The sequence below is a fragment of the Papio anubis genome, chromosome 6, assembly GCF_008728515.1.
Source record: "Papio anubis isolate 15944 chromosome 6, Panubis1.0, whole genome shotgun sequence".
Taxonomy (NCBI): Eukaryota; Metazoa; Chordata; class Mammalia; order Primates; family Cercopithecidae; genus Papio; species Papio anubis.
The window spans coordinates 35,676,577-35,701,184 of NC_044981.1; the positions used below are offsets into that span (position 1 = coordinate 35,676,577).

A 24,608-nucleotide genomic window follows, 5' to 3' on the forward strand; every position below is an offset into this window, starting at 1 on the left:
TTTGTAGGCATTCCTTATAGATTGCATATATTAACCTTTTATCTTCTATAAATGTTATAAATATTTTGTCCGTTTCTTTTTTGTTTGTTTGTTTGAGATGGAGTCTCGCTCTGTCCCCAGGCTGGAGTGCAGTGGTGCTATCTGGGCTCACTGCAACCTCCGCCTCCCGGGTTCAAGCGATTTTCCTGCCTCGGCTTCCCGAATAGCTGAGACTAAAGGCATGTGCCACCTTGCCTGGCTAATTTTTTGTATGTTTGGTAGAGACGGGGTCTCACTGTGTTAGCCAGGCTGGTCTCGATCTCCTGACCTTGCGATCCGCCCTCCTCGGCTTCCCAAAGTGTGGGATTCCAGGCGTGAGCCACCGCGCCTGGGCTATATTTTAACTTTGTCAAAGGATCACTTGAGCCCAGGAGTTCGAGGCTGCAGTGAGCTATGATTGCACCACTGCACTCCAGCTTGGGTGACAGAGCAAGAACCTGTCTCAAAAAAAAGGTCATAATTATTGTTACAACTATTTAAAGAAATATGCATGTGAAAAAAAGACCGAAAATGAATACTTTAAGATTAAGAGAGGTATATTTGGATGTGATTATTTTTCTCTCTTAAAAATCTTTATTGTTGTCATTCCCTATTTATGTTTTTATGTTTTTAAAGAGGCAGATGTTAGCGGACTAGAGAATCAGCAGAGGCTTGCAAGGCTTCCTGAGGTGAACTAGGACTGAAAGCTGTGTGCTGTTGGGAGGAAGGCGGCTGGACTCTTTGGGATGTGTGAGCCAGGAGGAAGGGGCCCCATTCTAGGCCTTGGTCTCTAAGAATGGGGTTGCTGGTCCGCTGGTCTATAGTCTGGTATGATAAAAAAGCCCTTTCTTGCATTCCAGGGTCTCCTCATGCTGCTGCAGAACCTACCTACAATACACTGGGGCAACGAAGAGATTGGGCTGCTTCTCGCCGAGGCATACAGACTCAAGTACATGTTTGCCGATGCCCCGAATCACTACCGCCGATAGGTGCTGTCTCCTCCGGGGACCCAGACTGCCCTCATCTCTGATGGCAGTCTGATCACTGTGGCCACTGTGCGAGCCGTGGACCCCGGCCAGGAACCACTCCTGTTGTACAAAGCTCACACCCGCCGCCCAGGTCTTAACTTTCTGGCGTCCACCACTCCATGTCTCTGGATGTGTCACTTGGACCACTGTCAGTATTCCATGCCACGTGGATGGGCCCAGTTCTGGGAGAGGACAGAAAAGGTGGTACAGGGTTGTCTGCCCCTTTAAAAGAAACTGGACAAAGAAGGGGAAGGCTCAGGGTCTCAACTCACATTGTCCCTACAGGGACAGGCCCCAACTGAAAACTGTTGCTTTTTTGTGTGAACATAGTTTGATTTGATCACAGGTCAAAAACGCCTTATATTTTCAAAAGACTCCCGGCTCCTCTTCCCTCTCCCTGGTTTCCTAGCCTTTCCCCGTCTGCCCTAGTCTGAGCCAGTGAGGGGTAGCTTTTTAAAACCATTATTCTAGATGGAGGAGGCACTGATGCTTGTAACTCTGGGAAGAGGCCTACACCCAAGAGCTAGGAATTTTATTTTTCCTTTTCTCACCAGGTGTCTGCATGTGTGTGTGGGTGTGAATGTGTATACACACCCATCAGCATTTAGTCACATGTCTGAATTTCTGTGTCCAGATGAGCCCCATCAGACTAGTTGGGAAGGGCCCCAGTGACCAAGTGTATAAGCATCCCTTGAAGAGGGATCAGGGCAGGGGAGGCAGAAGGGGCTGTTTACCTCTCCAAACTCCTTTTCCATGATGACCCACTCCAAGATATTATGTGTAAATTGTGTTATTATGTATATGGGTAAAGATGTACAAATATATGTCCTCTTTGTAGCAGATATGATTTTATATTTATAATGTGCATCAACATGTGAAAGCAATCTAGGTCACTAGCACAGAGGAAGTTGCCAGGAAGGTGGCTTCAGCGCCTCCAGGTTGGTTCTGGGTGTCCTGCTGTGAGGGGTAGAACGGGAGGCTGCTGGAGTGAGTGGCTGAGCAGGTGGAGCCATCTCAAGCATCAGTGTCTCAGAGTCCTCCTTGCCCCTTTCTTCACCCTGCCTTCCAACCCCCAGACTTTCCTGGAGCATCTTTGCTTTGCTCCTAGCAGCCTCCCCAAGAAGGGACTGCAGAGGCGGGCAAGCCCTCTCTATGTGTTTTTATTCCCACCTTCCCCGGAATCTGGGGAGGGCTTTTGTTTTCACATTTTCAAGTTCAGCGTTGTATTCAGGACAGAAGCTGTGACTGAAGACTGTGCCAAGGAAAGGGGCTTCCTGTGTGTCCCTCGGGTTTGGGGCTCTTCTCAGAGAGCAGCACTCCTTGTCCCTTACTGTCACCTTCACTCCCCACACAGCTCATGAGATGTGTGACCCCTTGTTTGAGTTTTGGTATTTGGTAGTGGAGGGTGGGGGGATGGGGGCCAGCAGCTGTCATCCTCCTGGGAAGCCGAGCAGCATCCCTGGTGGGTAACACCCTTGAGTCTCTTTGCCAGTGAGGCCCACCACACCAGTGTGAGTTAGGTTTCTCATCTGGAGCTGTTTCTCAGGCATTCTTCCCGACCCTCTTCCTTTTCCCCTTCGGTGTGCCTCAGTGGTCCCCTCAACCGGACTAATTAAAGAAAGACACTTGTGTTCCCAAGTGGTGGTTTTATTTTTTTAGTTTTTATGTTTGTATGGGAAATTGTGGATAAAGTGAAAAGAATTGTAAATAAATGGTGTATTTCCTCCTCCATCTGCTGGTTTTTCTCCTGTGTGTTCATGGAACCTAAAGAGTCTCCTCTTCCTGAGTTTTTCTTGCTGATACTAGTAGGTGTGCGGTCAGGCCTTCTGTGAGGTGAGCAGGGGATCAGCGGAGGATCAAAAAGCATTCTTAGAGGACAGCCAGCAAACACTTACCCGGCATCCATCTGTGAAAGGTACTGTGGAAACTACACAAATGAGTAACTTGGTAAATGAAACTACTAAAAGGAGTTACTTGCCAACCACTTTGATAAGCACTTTACATGGATTATTTGATTCATCCAAAAGGAGTATGTTATCTGATGGAGGGTAGAAAACAGACTAGAATTTCTGTGCTGGATGAAAACCTGGAGATATCTAGTTTAACCCCCTCATTCACAGAGGAAAATCCAAGCCAAGGCCAAGGAAGACAGCATCAGAGTCATCAGAGTAAGAACCAGAGGACCGGTGTCCTGGCTTGCCTGTTCAGTGCGTTTCCACCAAAGCAGAAAGAACTAAGACGGCCGCCATGTAAGGTTGTCTTTAAGTCTCATTTTGGTCGTCAGCTGTTGATTTTTTTCTTGGTAACCTTACTGTGAAATATCTCAAGAGGCCGGGCGCGGTGGCTCACGCCTGTAATCCCAGCACTTTGGGAGGCCGAGGCGGGCGGATCACAAGGTCAGGAGATCAAGACCACAGTGAAACCCCGTCTCTACTAAAAATACAAAAAAAATTAGCCGGGCACGGTGGCAGGCGCCTGTAGTCCCAGCTACTCGGGAGGCTGAGGCAGGAGAATGGCGTGAACCCGGGAGGCGGAGCTTGCAGTGAGCCAAGATCGCGCCACTGCACTCCAGCCTGGGCAACAGCGCGAGACTCCGTCTCAAAAAAAAAAAAAAAAAAAATATCTCAAGAAAGGTAGCTGATTACGTTTCATCTACAAAGGACAGGTTGGAATGGTTTCCCCACCCAGAATTCCTTCCTAGGATTTATTTGAGAGTATTTCTTGGTTTCAGTCATTAGGAACCATATAAAAATTAAATTCAGCTATGTGTAACAAAAAACAAAAATAGGGCAGGCGCGGTGGCTCATGCCTGTAATCCCAGCACTTTGGGAGGCCGAGGCAGGCGGATCACAAGGTCAGGAGTTTGAGACCAGCCTAGCCAACGTAGTGAAACCCCGTCTCTACTAAAAATACAAGAAAAATTAGCCAGGCGTGGTGGTGGGCATCTGTAATCCCAGCTACTCAGGAGGATGAGGCAGGAGAATTGCTTGAACCCGGGAAGGTGGAGGTTGCAGTGAGCCGAGATCACACCACTGCACTCCAGCCTGACTGGGCAACAAGAACGAGACACCATCTATAGATAGACTGGGCAAATAAGAACGGTAGACACCATCTATAGATAGATAGATAGATAGATAGATAGATAAATAAATAAATAAATAAATAAATAAATAACAGTGACTTGTACAGGATGAGAATTCACTTCTCCCTCACATAAATGTCCAAAAGTAGGCAATCCAGGGCTAGTAAGATGACTGTTTCACAAAGTGCTTAGGAACCTGGACTCCCTCCCTATGTCTTCATGGTCAGGATGGTAACCAGCACTCCAACTATTTTTACACCAACTTTCCAAGCCACAGGATGAATTAAAGAGGTGACAAAGAAGAAAAAGGAAATGTGCCAGCAGTGTTGTAAGGAAGGTTCCAGGAAGGTGCCCCATCGTACCTCCTCCTCCAACTCACAGCAGAACTTAGTCCGTGGTAGGTTGCACCTAGTTGCAGGAGAGGTTGGGAGGATGAGTCCATTGCAGGCAACCATATGCCTGGCTAAAAGGATGCTGGTACTGTGGAGGAAGGGGAACACAGACGTTAGGATTCAGGTAACAGTCTCTACAATAAGAACTTATGGCCGGGCGTGGTGGCTCACGCCTGTAATCCCTGCACTTTGGGAGGCCGAGGCGGGCGGATCACGAGGTCAGGAGATCGAGACCATCCTGGCTAACACGGTGAAACCCCGTCTCTACTAAAATACAAAAAAAAAAAATTAGCCGGGCGCGGTGGTGGGCGCCTGTAGTCCCAGCTACTCGGGAGGCTGAGGCAGGAGAATGGCGCGAACCCGGGAGACGGAGCTTGCAGTGAGCCGAGATGGTGCCACTGCACTCCAGCCTGGGCGACAGAGTGAAGACTCCGCCTCAAAAAAAAAACAAAAAAAAAAAAAAAAAAAAAAAAAAAAGAACTTATAAAAATAAGTTGACAATAGAGACAGACTTTCCCATAAGCATGCAGAAAGGGAATGTGTGTTCAAAATCTAAGTCACTCTTCACAATTAACTTTGGAATTTAACCTTTGTCATAAAACACAAATACTTTCTACTTGATATTATTTGAACTGAAGCTATTAATTGTTCCTGAGGCTAAAAATAACCTGAACTAGTCTTCATTCAAACATCTGCTTTTCATTTATGCAGGAAGTCAAGCATTTTCTAAGACAGGTTTGTTTGATCATGACTAGAAAATTGATGAAATCTTCCGAACCAATCCTGGCATACTCTAACCTACAGTTTATCCAATAGTTCTACAATTTAAATCTCTACAAGATTCTACTTAAAACAGGCCCTGCCTCTGTTTGTATTGATCTGCAAAGGGATAGTGGCACAGATTCCTCAAACAGTGACTTTATTTGCTTCTAGAGGCAAGAGCCTCTTGTTGACAGCATTTGGCTTGCCTTGAACTGGACTTTGCATTTCAAAACAGTTATGTAAAGCTTTGAGGATTGGAGGCAAAAACTAAGCGCCTGTAACCGAGCCTTTCATACCTCTCTCAGGACGTCCAACACTCATTTCCTCATTGGAGACAGTTTTGGAAGCTGCCATAGATGCCAAGGTGATGATTTTAGATTCTTGATGAAAAGGATGAGCTTCCCACAGAATCAGCCTAAAGTGCAGTACCACAAGACCAGGGTCTTCTGAGCCTGTGCCAGCTTGCCAGGATAGGTGCCACATGCCCACAACTATGGCCAACCAAGGCATCTCCCAAGGAAAGGCATCCACTTGCTTTGGCAAAGGCTGAATTAGAATTCTTGGAAGCAAGGAGAATCCCTGTTCAGTTTGGTTCTGCAGGTGGTGTGGCTTCTGCAGGGTGAGTGTGACAGTCCCTGCCTGAAGTGAGAGCCATTGTGGGGAATCTGGGAGCCAGACCCTGGGCTACTTTTGCTTGTATGGATACTAAGCTTGTCTCAATAGTGACCCCACTAAACCTGCCCCACCCAACCCAGCTATCTGAAAGGAAAGCCCAAACCTCTTCAAACCACTGGTCTCCAAACTTAATTTCCTGCCTTTACTTTTAACCTATCTGTGTGTTTATGTCCAATGTGGATTTCTTATTTTATTTTTTATTTTTTTGAGATGGAGTCTTGCTTTGCTGCCCAGGCTGGAGTGCAGTGGGTCAATCTCAGCTCACTGCAACCTCTGCCCCCTGGGTTCAAGCGATTCTCCTCCCTCAGCGTCCTGAGTAGTTAGGACTACAGGTGCCCGCCACCACACTCTGCTAATTTTTGTATTTTTAATAGAGATGGGGTTTCACCATGTTAACCAGGCTGGTCTCCAACTCCTGACCTCAGGTGATCCACCCGCCTCAGCCTCTTAAAGTGCTAGGATTACAGGCATGAGCCACTGTGCCCAGCCTCAATGTGGATTTCTTAAAGACAAGGTAGTTGGGTCTTGTTCTCCAGTCCAGTCTGACAAGCTCTTGTTTTTAATTGGTGTATTTAAACCATTTGCAATTAATATTATTAATATGGTTGGATTTAGTCTACCATTTTATTTCTTTTTCTGTTTGTTCCCTTTCTTCCCCCCACCCTTTCCTGTCACCTTTTGAATTATTTGAATAACATATTTGTTGGCTTTTGACTATATATATATTTTTAAGAGATTGCTCTGAAGATTACAGTATACATACCTAAAGTTGTTCACAGTCTGTTTACAGTTTATATTTTATCTCTTCAATTAAAATTCAGAAGTATTACAACAATTTAGGTCCTTAATCTCTCCTTCCTTTATAATTGTTACATGAATTACATATACATCCATTGAAAACCTTACCAGATACTATTATCATTTTGTTCTCAACAGTCATACATATTTGAAGGAACTGAACAGGATACTTTACCTGTCATGTTTTTCCTTCAGTCCTTAAGTTCCAGGTTTCTTTCTGGTATAGTTGTTTGCCTTCAGCCTAAATAACTTTCTTTAGCACTTAGAACAGATCTGCCAACAGTTCTCTTAGTTGTCTTTCATCTGAGAATGCCTTTATTTTGCCTTCATCCTGAATCTATTTTCTCTTGATATGGATTTTTTTTTTTTTTTAAACTTTCTGGCACTTTACCCACGTCGTTCCATCATCTTTTTTTCCATGGCTTCTGATAAGAAATCTGCAGTCATGCCTGTAATTGCAGCACTTTCGGAGGCCGAGGTGGGGGGATCACAAGGTCAGGAGTTCAAGACCAGCCTGGCCAATATGGTGAAACCTGTCTCTACCAAAAATTAGCCAGGCATGGTGGTCCATGCCTGTAATCCCAGCTACTCAGGAGACTGAGGCAGCAGAATCACTTGAACCCAAGAAGTGGAGGTTGCAGTGAGCTGAGATTGCACCACTGCACTCCAGCCTGGGTGACAGAGCGAGACTCCGTCTCAAAAAACAAAAAAAGAAATCCACAGTCATTGAATAATTTTCTGTGTTTAATTCATTATTTTCCTCTTTGACTTTTTTTTAAAACAAATAACTGGTAAAATGTACATATCAGAAAACTTGCCATCTTAATCATTTATAAGTGTACAGTAGTGTTAGGCACATTCACATTGTGTGCAGTCAATCTCCAAAATTCTCACCTTGCAAAATTGACACTCTATACTCATTAAACAACAGCTCCCATTCTCTTCTGCCCCCAGCCCCTGGCAACCACCACTCTACTTTCTGTCTTTTTGAATTTGAATTTTCTAGGTACCTCATAGAAGTGGAAGCATATAGTATTTGTCTTTTTGTGACTGGCTTCTTTCACTAAGCACAATGTCCTCAAGGTTCATCCACGTTTTAGCATGCATCAGAATTTCCCTCCTTTTCTAAGGTTAAATTTTGATTGTGTGTATATACCACATTTTGTTTATCCATTCATCTGTTGACGGGCACTTGTGTTGCTTCCATCTTTTGACTTGTGAATAATGCTGCTATGAACATGGGTGTGCAAACATCTTTTCAAGACCCAGCTTCCAATTATTTGGGTATATACTCAGAAGTGGAATTGCTGATAATTCTATTTTTTTAATTTTCTCAGGAACTTCTGTATTGTTTCTCAGACTGCTTTTGAGATTTTTTTTTTTTTTTAAGTTTCTGGAGTTTGATTATGTGTCTGAGTATAAGTTGTTTGTGTTTGTTTTCTGGTGTTTGTTCATTTTTTGCATTCATCCTGTTTGGGGTTCACTAATTTTCTTGAATCTGTAATTTTATATCTTTCATCAAATTTGAGCATATTTCTTCAAGTAGTTCCTCTGCACCAATCTTTTATTCCTCCCCTGGGACTCCAGTGATATGAACATTAGACCCTGAGACTGTTCATTATTTTTCCAATCTTTTTTTCTTTCTGTTCTTCAGAATAGATAATTCCTCTTCATTTATCTTCAAGTTCATTAACTTCCTCTTCTGTGGTCTCCATTCTGCTATTAAGCCCACCTAGTTAATTTTTATTTCAGATACTGTGTTTTTTGGTTCTAAAATCCCCATTTGGTTCTTTTTATAGTTTCTATTTTTCTGCTGAAAGCTTCTGTCTTTCCCTTTATTACAACTGTGTTTACCATTATTTCATCCAGCATACTTATAATAGATGTTTTAAGTCTTTATCTGATAATTCTAACCTCTTGGTCATATTGGTGCTGGCATCTTTTTTTTTTTTTTGCTTTTTTTATTATTATACTTTAAGTTCTAGGGTACATGTGCACAACGTGCAGGTTTGTTACATAGGTATACATGTGTCATGTTGGTTTGCTGCACCCATTAACGCATCATTTACATTAGGTATTTATCCTAATGCTATCCCTCTCCCACTCCCCACCCAACGACAGGCCCTGGAGTGTGATGTTCCCCACCCTGTGTCCAAGTGTTCTCATTCTCATTGTTCAGTTCCCACCTATGAGTGAGAACATGTGGTGGTTGGTTTTCTGTCCTTGTGATAGTTTGCTCAGAATGATGGTTTCTAGCTGCATCCATGTCCCTGCAAAGGACATGAACTCATCCTTTTTTATGGCTGCATAGTATTCCATGGTGTATATGTGCCACATTTTCTTAATCCAGTCTATCATTAATGGACATTTGGGTTGGTTCCAAGTCTTTGCTATTGTGAATAGTGCCGCAGTAAACATATGTGTGCATGTGTTTTTATAGTAGCATGATTTATAATCCTTTGGATATATACCCAGTAATGGGATGGCCGGGTCAAATGGTATTTCTAGTTCTAGATCCTTGAGGAATCGCCACACTATCTTCCACAATGGTTGAACTAGTTTACAGTCCCACCAACAGTATAAAAGCATTCCTATTTCTCCACATCCTCTCTGGTGCTGGCATCTTTTGATCATCTTTTCCCATAAAAATTGGTAACATTTTCTAGAGCTTTGTTGAGCAATTTTGGATTGTATCCTGGATATTTTGAATAGTATTAATATGTTGTGAGACTCTGAATCTTGTTAAAATTCTTCTACAGCAAGAGTCAGCAAACTATGACCTGCAGGCCAAATCTAGCCTTCCCCCTGTTTTTATACGTAAAGTTGTACTGGAACACAGCCTGGCTGATTCATTTAAATACTGTGCTGCTTTGGCACTACAATAGCAGAGTTGAGTAGTTGTGATGGAAGACTGTATGGCACAAAGCTTAAAATATTTATTATCTGGCCTTTTGTGGAAAAAGTTTGCTCACCTCAGCTTTAGAAAGTGTAGGGTCAGGCGTGGTGGCTCACGCCTGTAATCCCAGCACTGTGGGAGGCCAAGGCAGGCGGATCATGAGGTCAGGAGATCGAGATCATCCTGGCCAACACAGTGAAACCCCGTCTCTACTAAAAATACAAAAAATTAACTGGGTGTGGTGGTGGGCACCTGTAGTCCCAGCTACTCGGGAGGCTGAGGCAGGAGAACGGCGTGGACCCGGGAGGCACAGGTTTCAGTGAGCTGAGATTGTGCCACTGCACTCCAGCCTGGGGGACAGAGTGAAGACTCCATCTAAAAAAAAAAAAAAGAAAGTGTTGACTTTGTTTTTGTTTTGTTTGTTTTCACAGGCAATCAATCTAATGAGGTTCAAACTGCAAATTCTGTCTCATCATCTTGGGGACAGATCTAGGAGAGAGAAAATGAAATAGTTTTAATGGGGATTTCACTCTATACTCTCTGGCTCTCAGGGACCCTTCTCCTAAGTCTTCTGGTCAGAGAGATGGGGTTTCTCTCAGAGTTTCTGCTGTCTCTGCTACCATGCAGCTCCCCAACTGGACCTATTCTCATCTCAAAGCTGTGATAGAAAAGAAGAAAATTGGGGGAAACTCACCCCATACAGATAGTTTCCTCAAGCTTTGATTCCTTTCTGTAATTTGGCTGCTTGTTTACTTTTCAGAGTCCTTAGTTGCATTTTGTCCAGAATTTTTAGTTGTGATCAGTGGCAGAGACTGCAGTGCCTTACTCCATTTTGTCTGGTACTGGAAACCTCCCAACTTCTTTGTGACCACGACCTATAGTGAAAAAACACATTTTACATTGAGACTCAGTACACACACACACACACACACACACACACACAGAAGATCAGTGTTTCACAAACAATGCTGTGTGTGATGGCCTCTTACTTATTCTATTGTATTCCTTTTCGGTTTTGTTGTTACTGTGTCTTAATGGTGCTAAGAGACCAGTGTGATGGCTCATGTGGGAGGATCGCTTGAGGCCAGGAGTTTGAGACCAGCCTGGGCAACATAGTGAGACCTCATCTATACAAAAGCCAAAATTAGCCCAGCACGGTGGCACGCATTTGTAGTCCTAGCTACCTGAGATGCTGCTGAGGCGAGAGGATCATTGCTTGAGCCCAGAGGTTTGAGGTTACAGTGAGCTATGATCCTGCCATTGCACTCCAGCCGTAGTGAGAGAGTGAGACCTTGTCAATAAATAAATAGTGCTAAGACTCATTACTCGGCGTTAACCTAAGTTTGAAAAACAGAGCTCTAAACACTGTCACTGAAACAGGAGAGGCAAGGCTTCTACTAGCTGAAATAAGCACATTTAAACAAGTCCTGAATAATATATACCACAACTGATGATACAATAAACTTGCGAGTCAAAAAATGTGATGAGAATTGCATAATAACCTTTAATTGTAGAACTCCAGGTTCTCCATGTGAGAAACACCTGACTCTCTGCTCCCCTTCCTCAACCCTTGACAAAGGTGAACGGAGTTAGGGATCTTTGTAATCTTTTGTAGTCCAAAAATAGCCAACTCAAAGTGATATGACGCAACTGTAAGTCATCCAAAATCTAAATTTTATATTAGGTGCCTGATACACATGTTACTTGCAAAATAAACAGCCTGAAGCCAACTCAGAGGAAAACAAAGTGGTCATTATTGATGCCTGATTCTCACTGCCTTCTGCTGCTGCTGCCCCCTTTAGCTCCCCTCCCTTCTTTCCTTCCTCCCCTCTTCCTGAATAAAATCAGCTGGGTAATGAATTTTTTTTTTCTTTCCGAGATGGAGTTTCTCTCTGTCACCCAGGCTGGAGTGCAGTGGCGCAATCTCGGCTCACTGCAACCTCTGCCTCCCGAATTCAAGCAATTCTCCTGCCTCAGCCTCCAGAGTAGCTGGGATTACAGGCGCCCACCACTACGCCCGGCTAATTTTGTATTTTTAGTAGAGACGGGATTTCGCCATGTTGGCCAGGCTGGTTTTGAACTCCTGACCTCAGGTGATCTGCTCACCTCTGCCTCTCAAAGTGCTGGGATTACAGGCATGAGCCACCAGCCTGGCTGGTAATAAATATTCTATCTGGATACTGATCCTTGGCAAGTTAAAGGACGTAGATGCTTAAACAGTCAGGGCCCCCACCGAAAAGGTGGTTACTAATTTTAAGTACCTCCAAAATATCCACCTTAATTACTGATTAAAGACACCTCCAGGCTGGGCGCAGTGGCTCACGCCTGTAATCCCAGCACTTTGGGAGGTCGAAGTGGGTGGATTAGGAGGTCAGGAGATCGAGACCATCCTGGCTAACATGGTGAAACACTGTCTCTACTAAAAATACAAAAATTAGCCGGGTGTGGTGGCAGGCGCCTGTAATCCCGGCTACTCGGGAGGCTGAGGCAGGAGAACTGCTTGAACCTGGGAGGCGGAGCTTGCAGTGAGCCAAGATTGCGCCACTGCACTCCAGCCTGGGCGACAGAGCGAGACTCCATCTCAAAAAAAAAAAAGACACCTCCAGAATATCGTAAATTTGATTACCTGTTACAAGTACTTCTGAAATATAATAAACTTGATCGAAGGTATCAGAAATATCTTACAGCTCTATACTTGAAACCCTATGTTTACATAAAATAGCACTGAACACACAAGCCGACCAAAGCAAGTGGTTACTTTTCCCCTTCTCGTCGTCTTCTGGTTTTCTAAAACATTTCCTTTTCCAAGATGAAAGACATCTTTTCCTGATTCCTTCAGTGTGGAGTCTTACATTTTGGGGATGGGTGGAGACGAGAAGGTGGTAGAATAAAGGAGTGAGAGAAAAGGTAGAATGAATAAGAATGTAGTGCCCTAAGTCCCACCTCCCTACTTCTCCCTACCACACACTCAGGCTGCATCATCCCATCTGTGATTTCATCTCCCCTAGTCACCCTGAATTCCTCCAAGTCTATGGTACCAATCTGAGCACTCACTGCCCACCCCACCCCAAAGATGGTTACATGCAGCAATCTATTGAAAAGTTGGCCTGTGGTCTCAAGATAGAAAGTACTCGGAGAAACACAGGACTTTCCTTGAGATGCTACATCAAGACCCTTTTCTTCTCCGCTCAATCTTTTGAAAACATAATGAAAAATTCCATCTCACCTTTATTGAAACACACAGGGAAACCACACCTCAGCTGGCAGAGCTATGCCCCCAAAGTGGACCGACCCTTGCTCACAGTGGGAACTATGTGTTTTAGACATTTTAAAAACCCATCTTGCTTGGACATGGGTTGTTTTTAAAAAGTATAACATTGATTGAAGAGATTTCTACTTTATAACATCAACAATTTAAAGAGGAGGAAGCTTTTATTTTTATGTGTCTTGGATGAAAGAGTGTAGAAAAGGCATGGGGAGATAGTGTTTGTATCTGCAGAAGCCAACGCTCCCTTCTTCCACAACGGTAGCTGACCATTATTGGTACTTACTCTGTATCTTACAAGAATTGACCCACAAAACAATCCTATAAGTTAGGTGCTATACTTAGCATCACCTTCATCTTACAAATGGGGAAACTGAGGCTTGGAATGGTCAAGAAGCTTGCCCAAGGTCTCATGTAGCAACTAGCCGAGCTAGGATTTGAACAGTGGGGCTCCAGAGTCCATGGGCGTAACTACTATGCTACAGTAGCCTCTAGTTTACCACTGAATTAAAAGCTGGTCTTACACAAAAGCCATGGAGTGAGCAAAAATTCCATCCTTTTACTTCTATTCCAGAGAGATAAAAACAAAGGAAATGGGAGAGATAATGTTATTATCATCATTTTAATTTGTTAACTTGAGTTCTAAAGTCTGGCAGAATTCATGCTCCTCTTCCCACAATTTAGAGTTGTTTCTGGGAAGGACTAATCAACCAGGGCCTGAATTTCCCAGCCTCCCTCAGATCTAGGTGGGGTCATGGACCAGTTCTCTCCAGTAAAATGTGAGCCAAAGGAGTGTATGTCACTTTGGGGACAAGACAATGAAGAAGCAAGTGTACCTTCTCCATTCTCTCTTCCCCTGTTTTGCCTTCTCGATGCAGAGGACTCCAAGCCCTAGGGAACAGAGAAGCTACAGGAAGAAAGTAGTCTGAGTACTTGAATGACTTAATGGAAGGCTGTCCACTGTCTAGGGACACTGAACAAATACGTGACTAAGAAATAACCTTCTGTTGTGTTAAACCACTGAAACTTGGGGTTTGTATGTTACCGCAGCTAGCATTACCTTAATATATAAAGCACACAACCAATGACTGTCAAAGAGCCCCCAGCATGTCCCTGCGCCCTTTCTGTTCTAGTTCCTTACTGCTGCATAACCACATCAAAACTAAGTGTCTTAACCCAACCATCGTATTATGCTCACCGACTCTGTGGGTCAGGAATTCAGGTGGGGTACAACAGAGCTTGGATCTCCTCCACAATGTCTGGAGCCTCAGCTGGAAGACACAGAGGACTGGGGATGATTCAGGGTCAGGCTGATGTTATCCAGGGGAACCTTCATTCCCATGACTGGCCATTGATGCTGGATGTCAATTGGGACCTCAGTTGGGGTTGTCAGGCAGGACATCTACATGTGGCCTCTTCATGTGATCTCTCCACTTCCTTATGTAGACTAGTTTCCAGCAGTGAGCATCCCAAAAAGACCAGGTGGAAGCTATATCACCTTTTATGACATAGCATTACTTCTGCTGGAGTCCCATGCCCATCTAGATTCAAGAGGAGGAAATATAAACTCCACCTTGCAATGTGAGGAATGTCAGTGTCACATGGTAAGAGCAAGAGGGATGGGAGATCTTGTAATCATCTTTTAAAAGATGCCACACTTCCTTTTCATAATTCTTTTATTTTTCCTTCCTTCCTTCCTTCTTTCCTTCCTTCCTTTTCTTCTTCTTCTTCCTCTTCCTCTTCCTTCTCCTCTTCTTCTTCTTCTTCCTCTTCTCTTCTCTTCTTTCTCTTCTCTTTTTCTTTTTTTGAGACAGGGTTTTGGGGTTTCACTGTGTTACCAAGGCTGGAGTGCAGTGGCACAATCATGCAGTCTTGACCTTCCAGGCTCAGGCGATCCTCCCACCTCAGTCTCCCAAGTAGCTGGGACCACAGGTGCACACTATTTTTTTTTTTTTTTTTTTTGTAGAGCTAGAATCTTCCTATGTTGCCCAGGCTGGTCTTGAGCTCCTAGGCTCAAGTAATCTTCTCACCACGGCCTCCCAAAGTGCTGGGATTATAGGTGTGAGCCACTGTGCCCAGCTTTTCCATACTTTTCTCATCCCTTTCCCTTTCTTCTTCTTGCCCTGTACTTTCTCTCCTTCTTGTCATGTTCCTTCCCCACTCCCCAAGCCTGTCCACAGTCAGCTCTAACATTCCTCAGTTCTGTTTAATTGACATTAACTGAGCATATATAATGTGACAGTTGTCAGTTTCACGTAGATAACCCCCTACTTACTTTTCCACATCCTGCTGTCTTTTCCCACTTCAGTTTTCCCTCTTGAGGTGGGTATGAGACAGGGTTTCTCAGCCTCAGCATTGTTGACATTTTGTATGGGATAACTCTTATTGTGGGGACTATCTTGTGATTTGTAGGATGTTCAGCAGCATCCCTGGCCTCTAGTCATTAAATGCCAGTGGCACCTCTCCTCACATCATGACAACCAAAAATGTCCCCAGACATTGCAAAATCACCCCCAGTTAAGAGCCGCTGTTAAAAGGGAATATATAGGGGAGGTAGAGTTGATAAAATCCCCAAATCTTAGAAGTCAGTGGTCTCGACGAGATCGGGCACGTTCAGGGTGGTATGGCCATAGACAGAAGTCAGTGGTCTTCAAACTGTTTTGGTCATGCACCCTTAGAAACAAAACAGTGTCTGAGACTACAACCCAATATGTGCATGTTTCTGTATTCATATAAAGTCTATACATATCTTCTATGTTGTTCTTTTTTGTAATTATAAAATAATCACAAAAGTAGGCATTTTTAAAAGGATTAGATAAAAACCTAATTAGAGGCCAGGTGTGGTAACTTACCCCTGTAATCCCAGCACTTTGGGAGGCCAAGGTAGGATTACTTTAACCTGGGAGTTCAGTACCAGCTTGGGCAACACAGTGAGACTCCACCAAAAAAAAAAAAACAAGGAAGAAAGGAAGAAAGGAAGAAGAAGAAGAAAAAAAACAAAACAAACAAACAAACAAAACTGTCCGGCACTGTGGCTTATGCCTGTAATCCTAGCACTTTGGGAGGCCAAGGCAGGCAGATCACTTGAGGTTAGGAGTTCAAGACCAGCCTGACCAACATAGTGAAACCCCGTCTCTACTAAAAATACAAAAATTAGCCAGAAATTGCTTGAACCTGGGAGGCGGAGGTTGCAGTGAGCTGAGATCATGCCACTGCACTCAGGCCTGGGCAACAGAGGAAGACTCTGTCTCAAAAAAAAAAAAAAAAAAAAAAAAAAGACAAAAAAAAAAACTAATTAGATATCCTGATACAATCATCTTGGTCACTCCCTGTGGATGGCCATTTCTAGTGCTAGGCCATAATGAATGCAACCTCTAGGGCTAGACAGATCTAGGCTTACAGCACTGGTTTCTGTTTCCTGCACTGCCATTTACTAGTTGAGTTACATTTATTCATTCAATAAAATGTCAGGAATGCAATGGAAAACAAGAACCTTCAAGAAACTCCTCATAGGCAAAATGAGGATAACTTGTAGGATGGTAGTGAGGATTAATAAGACAATATACGATAAGCATATAATAGGCACTCAAAAGTGGTGCCTGTGAATTCATGGCAGGGCTATTTGTGACAGCAAAAGACGGGAAAGAGCCCTACTGCATATCAACAAAGGACTGGTTGAATAAACAATGGTATATCTATGAAGCAGGATAGGTACTCAAGGAAGTAACCATGTCCTCAGGATGCAACAACCATGGTGACCGTGGTGACTGTACAGTCAACACCATAACCCCAGCATTCACATTGTAGTCAAGCTCATTCAAGCAAAGTTGTCTCTAGTAGAGAATTTCCCCCATAGAGAGCATGCATATTTTGATTTTACCTGTCCTCAGACTGACCCTTTGCTCATCATAATAGTAAAAACCACACCCTTGGGTAGAGATGTAAGGTGCTAATGAGACATGTGGGGAATGAATAGGCAGGCACAGCTACTGCGCATGTGCACCCAGAGGACCGCCCGGAGCATGCTTCCTAGTAACACCTCTTCCCAATCCTTTAAGAAGGATGTAAGTCTCCTGTAAAGGGAGTCTCCCTAGTGCCAGTCTTGGCTGCCCCACCCTGAATCCTCTCTCAGGGTGGACTGCCTCTTCTGCACTTAACTTTCAAAATATTCTTTTTCCTTTGCAATAAATTGTTCTATGTTGCATCTCCTGCTGTGTGTCTCTTGTTTAAATTCTTTTAAACTAAGAAGACAAGAACTAAGGTCTCACAACAGCCATCAGCATCTACACAATAGAGCAATATACAGCTGTCAAGAAGAAGAAGGGACTGGGCACGGTGGTTCACACCAACACTTTGGGAGGCTGAGGGATTTTTTCTTTTAATTATTATTAAATTTAAAAAAGAGAGCTTCCTTTCCAGCCCCGGCCCCGGACCCTGCAGCCGCCGAGATGTTGATGCCTAAGAAGAACCGGATTGCCATTTACGAACTCCTTTTTAAGGAGGGAGTCATGGTGGCCAAGAAGGATGTCCACATGCCTAAGCACCTGGAGCTGGCAGACAAGATGTGCCCAACCTTCATCTTCATGTCATGAAAGCCATGCAGTCTCTCAAGTCCCGAGGCTATGTGAAGCAACAGTTTGCTGGAGCCATTTCTACTGGTACCTTACCAATGAGGGTATCTCCGTGATTACCTTCATCTGCCCCCGGAGACTGTGCCTGCCACCCTATGCTGTAGCCGCCCAGAGACTGGCAGGCCTCGGCCTAAAGGTCTGGAGGGTGAGCAACCTGCGAGACTCACAAGAGGGGAAGCTGACAGAGATACCTACAGACGGAGTGCTGTGCCACCTGGTGCCGACAAGAAAGCCGAGGCTGGGGCTGGGTCAGCAACCGAATTCCAGTTTAGAGGCGGATTTGGTCGTGTACGTGGTCAGCCACCTCAGTAAAATTGAAGAGGATTATTTTGCATTGAATAAATTTACAGCCAAAAAAAATAAAATAAAATAAAATAAAAAAGAGAGGCTGGGCGTGGTGGCTCACACTTGTAATCCTAGCACTTTGGGAGCCCGAGGCAGGTGGATCATGAGGTCAGGAGTTTGAAACAAGTCTGGCCAACACAGTGAAACCCTGTCTCTACTAAAAACACTAAATTTAGCTGGACATGGTGGCGTGTGCCTGTAATCCCAGCTACTCAGGAGGCTGAGGCAGGAGAATCGCTTGAACCTGGGAGGCGGAGGTTGCAGTGAGCTGAGATCATGCCACTGCACTCCAGCCTGGTGACAGAGCGAGACTCCATCTCAAAAAAAAAAAAAGAAAAAAGAGAGAGAGAGAGAAAGGAGGAATATATGTATATATTGTTATGGAGTAATCTCCAGGATACTTAGTTAAAACAAGTGAGGTGAGGTACAGTGGGTGGGAGTGGGACTGAATGGGTGAAGCCCGAAGGATTTTTTTTTGGGCGATAAACTATTTTCTCTGATGTTATAATGGTGGATACATGACACTATGCATCTATAAAAACCCATAGAAGAAAAAAAAAAAAAAAAAACCCATAGAACTTTGCAGTAAGAGTGAACCTTAACGTATATATTAACCTTAATGTATACCTAAGTCAATCATTAATGTAAAATGTATACAAATTCTAAGCAATCATTTAGCAGGTCAGAGGATCCCACATAGAATAGACTATGACAAAACAACCTGGCCGGGCATGGTGGCTCACACCTGTAATCCCAGTATTTTGGGAAGCCTAGGCAGGCGGATCACGGGATCAGGAGATCGAGACTATCCTGGCTAACATGGTGAAACCCCATCTCTACTAAAAATAAAAAAATTAGCCAGGCGTGGGGGTGGGTGCCTGTAGTCCCAGCTACTTGGGAGCCTGAAGCAGGAAAATGGCGTGAACCCGGGAGGCGGAGCTTGCAGTGAGCTGAGATCCGGCCACTGCACTCCAGCCCGGGCGACAGAGCGAGACTCCGTCTCACAAAAAAAAAAAAAAAAAAAAAAAAAAAGTAGTCTCCACAAGTGTATGGCTTAACAATTCTGAAATCACTATACATGTATACTGGAAATGGAAGATTAAGTCACGGGATGGCAGATGGTGGGATTCTGGGTTCTCACTTTTGAAGTAGAAGGTTACAGATAAACAAGGGGAGATAACTAGGATGATTCTGGGAATGGATGAGAGTGGTAAGACATCAGAATGAACTCATGCATAGCTTACAGATACACACACACACACAACACAAATGTGTATATATGCATAAACTAAACATTTATAAATATGTGTATATAGAAGGTTAGTATTCACCCATATGTTTATTTGCTCTGTCAGCTGAGAAGGCCTAGAAACGATGACATCCCACTAGCAATGACTGCACCTAGTGCCGAGAGTTTCTTGGTTTCTAATACCATTTTCCAAAAAAGGAACCAGAGATCCTTGGAGAAATAGCTGATTCTAGGTCTAGGGCATCTTGTGACAGAAAGTAAGGAAGTACTTAGCAAAACACAGCAATGGGAGTATGTCAAAAGGACACTATAGCCACCCAAAAGAGCTCTCAATGGCCGAAGTAGGAACAATCTGAGAAACAAAGCAGTATGAGATTATAACCCAAAGTATAAAATAAATATCCATGGGTTCACACTGACATATTTTTCATTTTATTTATTTGTTTTTCAGACAGGTCTCGCTCTGTCACCCAGGCTGGGGTGCAGTGGCTCACTGCAGCCTTGACTTCTTGGGCTCAAGCAATCCTCCTGCCTCAGCCTCCCAAGTACCTGGGACCACAGGTGCACGCCACCATCACCCAGCTAAATTTTTAATTTATTATTTGTAGATAGAGGGTCCTGCTGTGTTGCCCAGGCCCATCTTGAACTCCTGGGCTCAAGTGATCCATTCATCTTGGCCTCCCAAAGTGCTGTGCTGGAACTATAGACATAAGCCACCGTACCCGGCCTGACACAAATAAGTGATTGAATAAATAACAGGGGAGGGGAGGCAAACTCCCGTGCAGAATTCCAGACAGTTTCTGTAGAGACCCTGCAGTCAAGGAAGTGCAGCAGAATTCCTCACTCCTTAAATTTGGCCTAGGAATAGTGACTTCATCCCAAAGAGTACAGTGTGGAAAGAGAGAGAAAAAAAGAGTAAGTTTAGGCTGGGTGTGGTGGCTCACGCCTGTAATCTCAGCACTTTGGGAGGCTGAGGAGGGTGGATCATCTGAGGTCAAGAGTTCAAGACCAACCTGGCCAACATGGTGAAACCCCATATCTACTAAAAATACAAAATTAGCCGGGTGTGGTAGCGTGTGCCTGTAATCCCAGCTACTTGGGAGGTTGAGGCAGAAGAATCGCTTGAACCCGGGAGGCAGAGATTGCAGTGAGTCGAGATAGCGCCATTGCACTCCACCTGGACAACAAGAGTGAAATTCTATCTCAAAAAAAAAAAAAAGCCAGGTGCGGTGGCTCACGCCTGTAATCCCAACACTTTGGGAGGCCGAGACAGGCGGATCACGAGGTCAGGAGATCGAGACCATCCTGGCTAACATGGTGAAACCCCGTCTCTACTAAAAATACAAAAAAAAAAAATTAGCCGGGCGTAGTGGCAGGCGCCTGTAGTCCCAGCTACTCGGGAGGCTGAGGCAGGAAAATGGCGTGAACCCGGGAGGCAGAGCTTGCAGTGAGCCGAGATCACGCCACTGCACTCTAGCCTGGGCCGCTGAGCGAGACTCTGTCTCAAAAAAAAAAAAAAGTAAGTTTACAATGGAGAAACCTGACAAAAACTACCTAGATTTCCAAAGCCTGATTTCCTAACCATGGTTGCAATCCCAACGTGGAAAGTTTTACCTGTGTGGCACTGTCAGATCAAGAAATAAGAAACGCCAGGTGAACAAGATGAACACCAACAGGGATAGCTCAAGTTGATAACATGTACCCTTGATATGATTCCATGAGAATGACACTTTACCTCTGTGGTCTTCCTTCCCCAAATCCATAACCTGAGTCTAATCATGAGAAAAACATCAGACAAATCCCAATTGAGGGACATTCTACAAAATATCTGTCTGGTACTCCTCAAATTGTTGAGGTCGTCAAAAACAAGGAAACTCTGAGAATCTATCACAGCCAAGAGAAGCCTAAGGAGACACACAGACTAAATGTCAGGGCGGCTTCTAGGTGTGCTTGCTGTTCCTGGGATAGAATGCTAAGGTGGGGTGGGGGCACCAACAGATACCTATGCACAACTTAGGGAAGCATCTCCATGAGTGCAGCTATGACTCTCACCAATGTTCCTGGCCCTCTGTGATGTCAGGGCCTGCATTTCTTGATCTGACTGCGCAACACAGATAAAACGTTCCAGGTTGGGATTGCACCCATGGTTAGGAAACTAGACTTTTGAAACAGACTTGAATTGACATCCTACTCTGCCATTTCATTTGTTACTTTGGGAGGATTACCAAAACCTCTCTGTGCCTCTTTTCTCATCATCTCTAACGTAGGGATTATAATTGTAACCACTAATAAATGGCTAATTTTTCTTTTTTCTTTTTGTTTGTAAAGGACAAATAAAGTATGTAGGGTGCTTGGCCTAGTACCTGGCACTTAGCACTCAGTAAATGTTAGCCATTTACTATTGTACACTGTGTAATTCATTTAGTGTATGTATTTTCTTTTCTTGTTGTTTTCTTTTGTTTGTGTATTTGTTTTTGAGACAGAGTCTTGCTCAGTCGCCCAGGCTAGAGTGCAGTGGTGTAATCTCAGATCACTGCAACTTCTGCCTCCCAGGCTCAAGGGATCCTCCCACCTCAGCCTCCCCAGTAGCTGGGATAACAGGTGCTCACCACCATGTCTGGATCATTTTTGTATTTTTACTAGAGACAGGGTTTCACCACGTTGGCCAGGCTGGTCTGGAACTCCTGACCTCAGGTGATCCACCTGCCTCGGCCTCTCGAAGTGCTGGGATTACAGGCGTGAGCCACCATGCCTGGCTGTGTTGTTGTTGTTATCGTTGTTGTTGTTGTTGTTTTTGATGGAGTTTCACTCTTGTTGCCCAGGCTGGAGTGCAATGGCAAGATCTCAGCTCACCGCAACCTCCGCCTCCTGGGTTCAAGCAAGTCTCCTGGCTCAGCCTCCCAAGTAGCTGGGATTACAGGCATGTGCCACCACGCTGGGCTAACTTTGTATATTTAGTACAGACAGGGTTTCTCCATGTTGGTCAGGCTGGTCTTGAACTCCCAACCTCAGGTGATCCGCCCACCTCGGCCTCTCAAAGTGCTGGGATTACAGGCATGAGCCACCATGCCCAGACCTGGCTGTTTTTTTGACAGAATTTTATTTAGGAAAATTGTTTTCCTTCATTCCCCTGGTGCAAAAGAAAAAGAAAAAGAAAGAGGAAGAAAGAAGGAAGGAAGAAAGGAAAAGAGAAAGAAAAGAAAGAGAAAAAAAGAAAAAGAAAGAGAGAAAGAAAGAAAGAGCAAGAAAGAAAGAGAAAGAGAGAAAGAGAGAAAGAAAGAGAGAAAGAGAGAAAGAGAGAAAGAGAGAAAGAAAGAAAGGAAAGAAAGGAAAGAAAGGAAAGAAAGGAAAGAAAGGAAAGAAAGGAAAGAAAGGAAAGAAAGAAAGAAAGAAAGAAAGAAAGAAAGAAAGAAAGAAAGAAAGAAAGAAAGAAAGAGGGCCGGGCGCGGTGGCTCAAGCCTGTAATCCCAGCACTTTGGGAAGCCGAGGCGGGTGGATCACGAGGTCAGGAGATCGAGACCATCCTGGCTAACATGGTGAAACCCCGTCTCTACTAAAAATACAAAAAACTAGCCGGGCGTGGTGGCGGGCGCCTGTAGTCCCAGCTACTCGGAGGCTGAGGCAGGAGAATGACGTGAACCTGGGAGGCGGAGCTTGCAGTGAGCCGAGATCGCGCCACTGCACTCCAGCCTGGGTGACACAGCGCGAGACCCCGTCTCAAAAAAAAAAAAGAAAAAAAAGAAAGAAAGAGAAAGAAAGAAGAAAGAAAGAAAGAAAGGAAGGAAGAAGGAAAAAGAGAAATTGTTAACTAGGTGTTGGAAAACTGAAAAGACAAAAGGGGCTCAACCATTGGAGGTACTCACTACAGGCAGCAGCTATCACACTGTATGGAAAATCCAAATGAGAGGCTGAGTTTAAAAACAGTTTTTTAGTTGGCCGGGCTTGGTGGCTCATGCTTGTAATCTCAGCACTTTGGAAGGTAGAGGCGGTTGGATCGTTTGAATCCAGAAGACATGGCAAAACCCGATATCTACCAAAAAATACCAAAATTAGCTGGGCTTGGTGGCACATGCCTGTAATCCCAGCTACTCTGGAGGCTGAGGCAGGAGAATCACTTGAACACAGAGGCGGAGGTTGCAGTGAGCCGAGATCGCGCCACTGCACTCCAGCCTGGGTGACAAGGCGAGACCCAGTCTCTAATCAATAATAATAATAATAAAATTAACAGTTTTATTGAGTATAATTTACATGCCATAAAATTCACCCACTGAAAGTGTACACTTCCTTCACTTCACCTTACAGGGTCTCACTCTGTTGCCCAGGCTGCGATGCAGTGGCGCCATATTAGCTCACTGCAACCTCTGCCTCCCGGGGTCAGGAGATCCTCCCACCTCAGCCTCCCGAGTAGCGAGCCTACAGGTGTGCACCACCACACTCAGCTAATTTTTCTTTCTTTTTTTTTTTTTTGTAGAGACGGTGTCTCCCCTTGTGGCCAGGTTGGTCACAACTCCTGAACTCAAGCTATCTGCCCGCCTCGACCTCCCAAAATGCTGGGATTACAGGCGTGAGCCACTGCGTCCAGCCATACTTCCATGACTTTTTAATAAACTTACACAGTTGTGCAATTGTCACCACAATCCACTTTTAGAACATTTCTACTTTCCTCCAATTTTTTCAAGCCCACCTGCATTCAATCCCCGCTCCCACACCTCGCCCCAGGTAACTGTGCTCTGTGTCTTTGTAGATTTGCCTAGTGTAATCTATTTTTTACTTCGGTAATATAAGGAGGTCGTGCAAAATAGAGACTATTTAGAAACAGACTAGGCAGACTTAAATCTGATGGAAAGTTTAAAGTTGTTTAAAAGTGGGCTATAGTTTTACATGATTTTTTTAAAAAGAGGAAAGGTGAGGAGAGGTTCCACTTTGGGGCGACTAGGACTGAGGTGATGATTCTGGAGGAGGCGAGCGAAGTTGTGAGCGGAGGAGAGCCCGCGCGTCACGCCCGCCCAGCCCAGGGCCGGATTGGCTCCTGACTCACCCTCTTTGCCCCAGGGCGGCCGCCGTCTCTTGCGCAGGCGCAGTGCTCCTGCTTCCTGGCCGAGGGCGGGCGAGCGGAGCCTGCATTCGCAGCGATCGCTAGCGTGTGGTGATTGCTTCTGTCTGTTGTTTAGATATGGAAGCTGAGAGGATGCACAAAGGCAGCCGGAGCCTGGGTCGGGGTCTCGCTCAGTGCTGACCGCCCCCGGGGTCGAGTAGGCGATGGGGGAGCCCGGCTTCTTCGTCACAGGAGACCGCGCCGGTGGCCGGAGCTGGTGCCTGCGGCGGGTGGGGATGAGCGCCGGGTGGCTGCTGCTGGAAGATGGGCGCGAGGTACGGGGGGAGGGGTCCTGTGGGGCGGAGGGCAGGGGCTGGAGGGAGCGGGGCTCTGGGAGGGAGGAAGGTGTCTTGCTGCGCTGAATGAATGGCA

General features: G+C 44.8%; 2 protein-coding genes, 1 long non-coding RNA gene and 1 pseudogene across 9 annotated transcripts in view; 3 read left to right on the forward strand and 1 right to left on the reverse strand.

The window, feature by feature from the left end:
• Positions 1-2,777, forward strand: part of TBC1D22B (TBC1 domain family member 22B) — a 73,977-nt gene extending 71,200 nt beyond the window's left edge. For both annotated transcript variants that reach the window (XM_003897550.4, XM_021937202.2), the window contains one exon: positions 879-2,777. In XM_003897550.4, coding sequence (XP_003897599.1) covers positions 879-1,007 — 129 coding nt within the window. In that variant the 3' untranslated portion in view covers positions 1,008-2,777. The remainder of the gene's footprint in view (positions 1-878) is intronic.
• Positions 2,678-24,266, reverse strand: LOC103883644. Of its 2 annotated transcripts, none has more exons than XR_645947.4 (4): positions 24,180-24,266; positions 10,346-10,526; positions 4,491-4,608; positions 2,678-2,964 (listed from the first exon to the last, which is right to left on the reverse strand). It is a non-coding gene; the product is annotated as an uncharacterized LOC103883644 (long non-coding RNA). The 2 variants fall into 2 exon arrangements; XR_001901739.3 differs by having other exon boundaries at positions 2,678-2,973.
• LOC101007890 lies at positions 17,295-17,906 on the forward strand (annotated as a pseudogene). Its single transcript, XR_645951.3, has one exon. The product of XR_645951.3 is annotated as a 40S ribosomal protein S10 pseudogene (transcript).
• Positions 24,213-24,608, forward strand: part of RNF8 (ring finger protein 8) — a 38,085-nt gene continuing 37,689 nt past the window's right edge. For all 4 annotated transcript variants that reach the window (XR_645950.2, XM_009205043.2, XM_003897551.3 and 1 more), the window contains exon 1: positions 24,213-24,511. Coding sequence is in view for 3 of the 4 variants with exons in the window: in XM_009205043.2 (XP_009203307.1) it covers positions 24,401-24,511 (111 nt within the window). In the remaining variant the exon portion in view is untranslated. The remainder of the gene's footprint in view (positions 24,512-24,608) is intronic.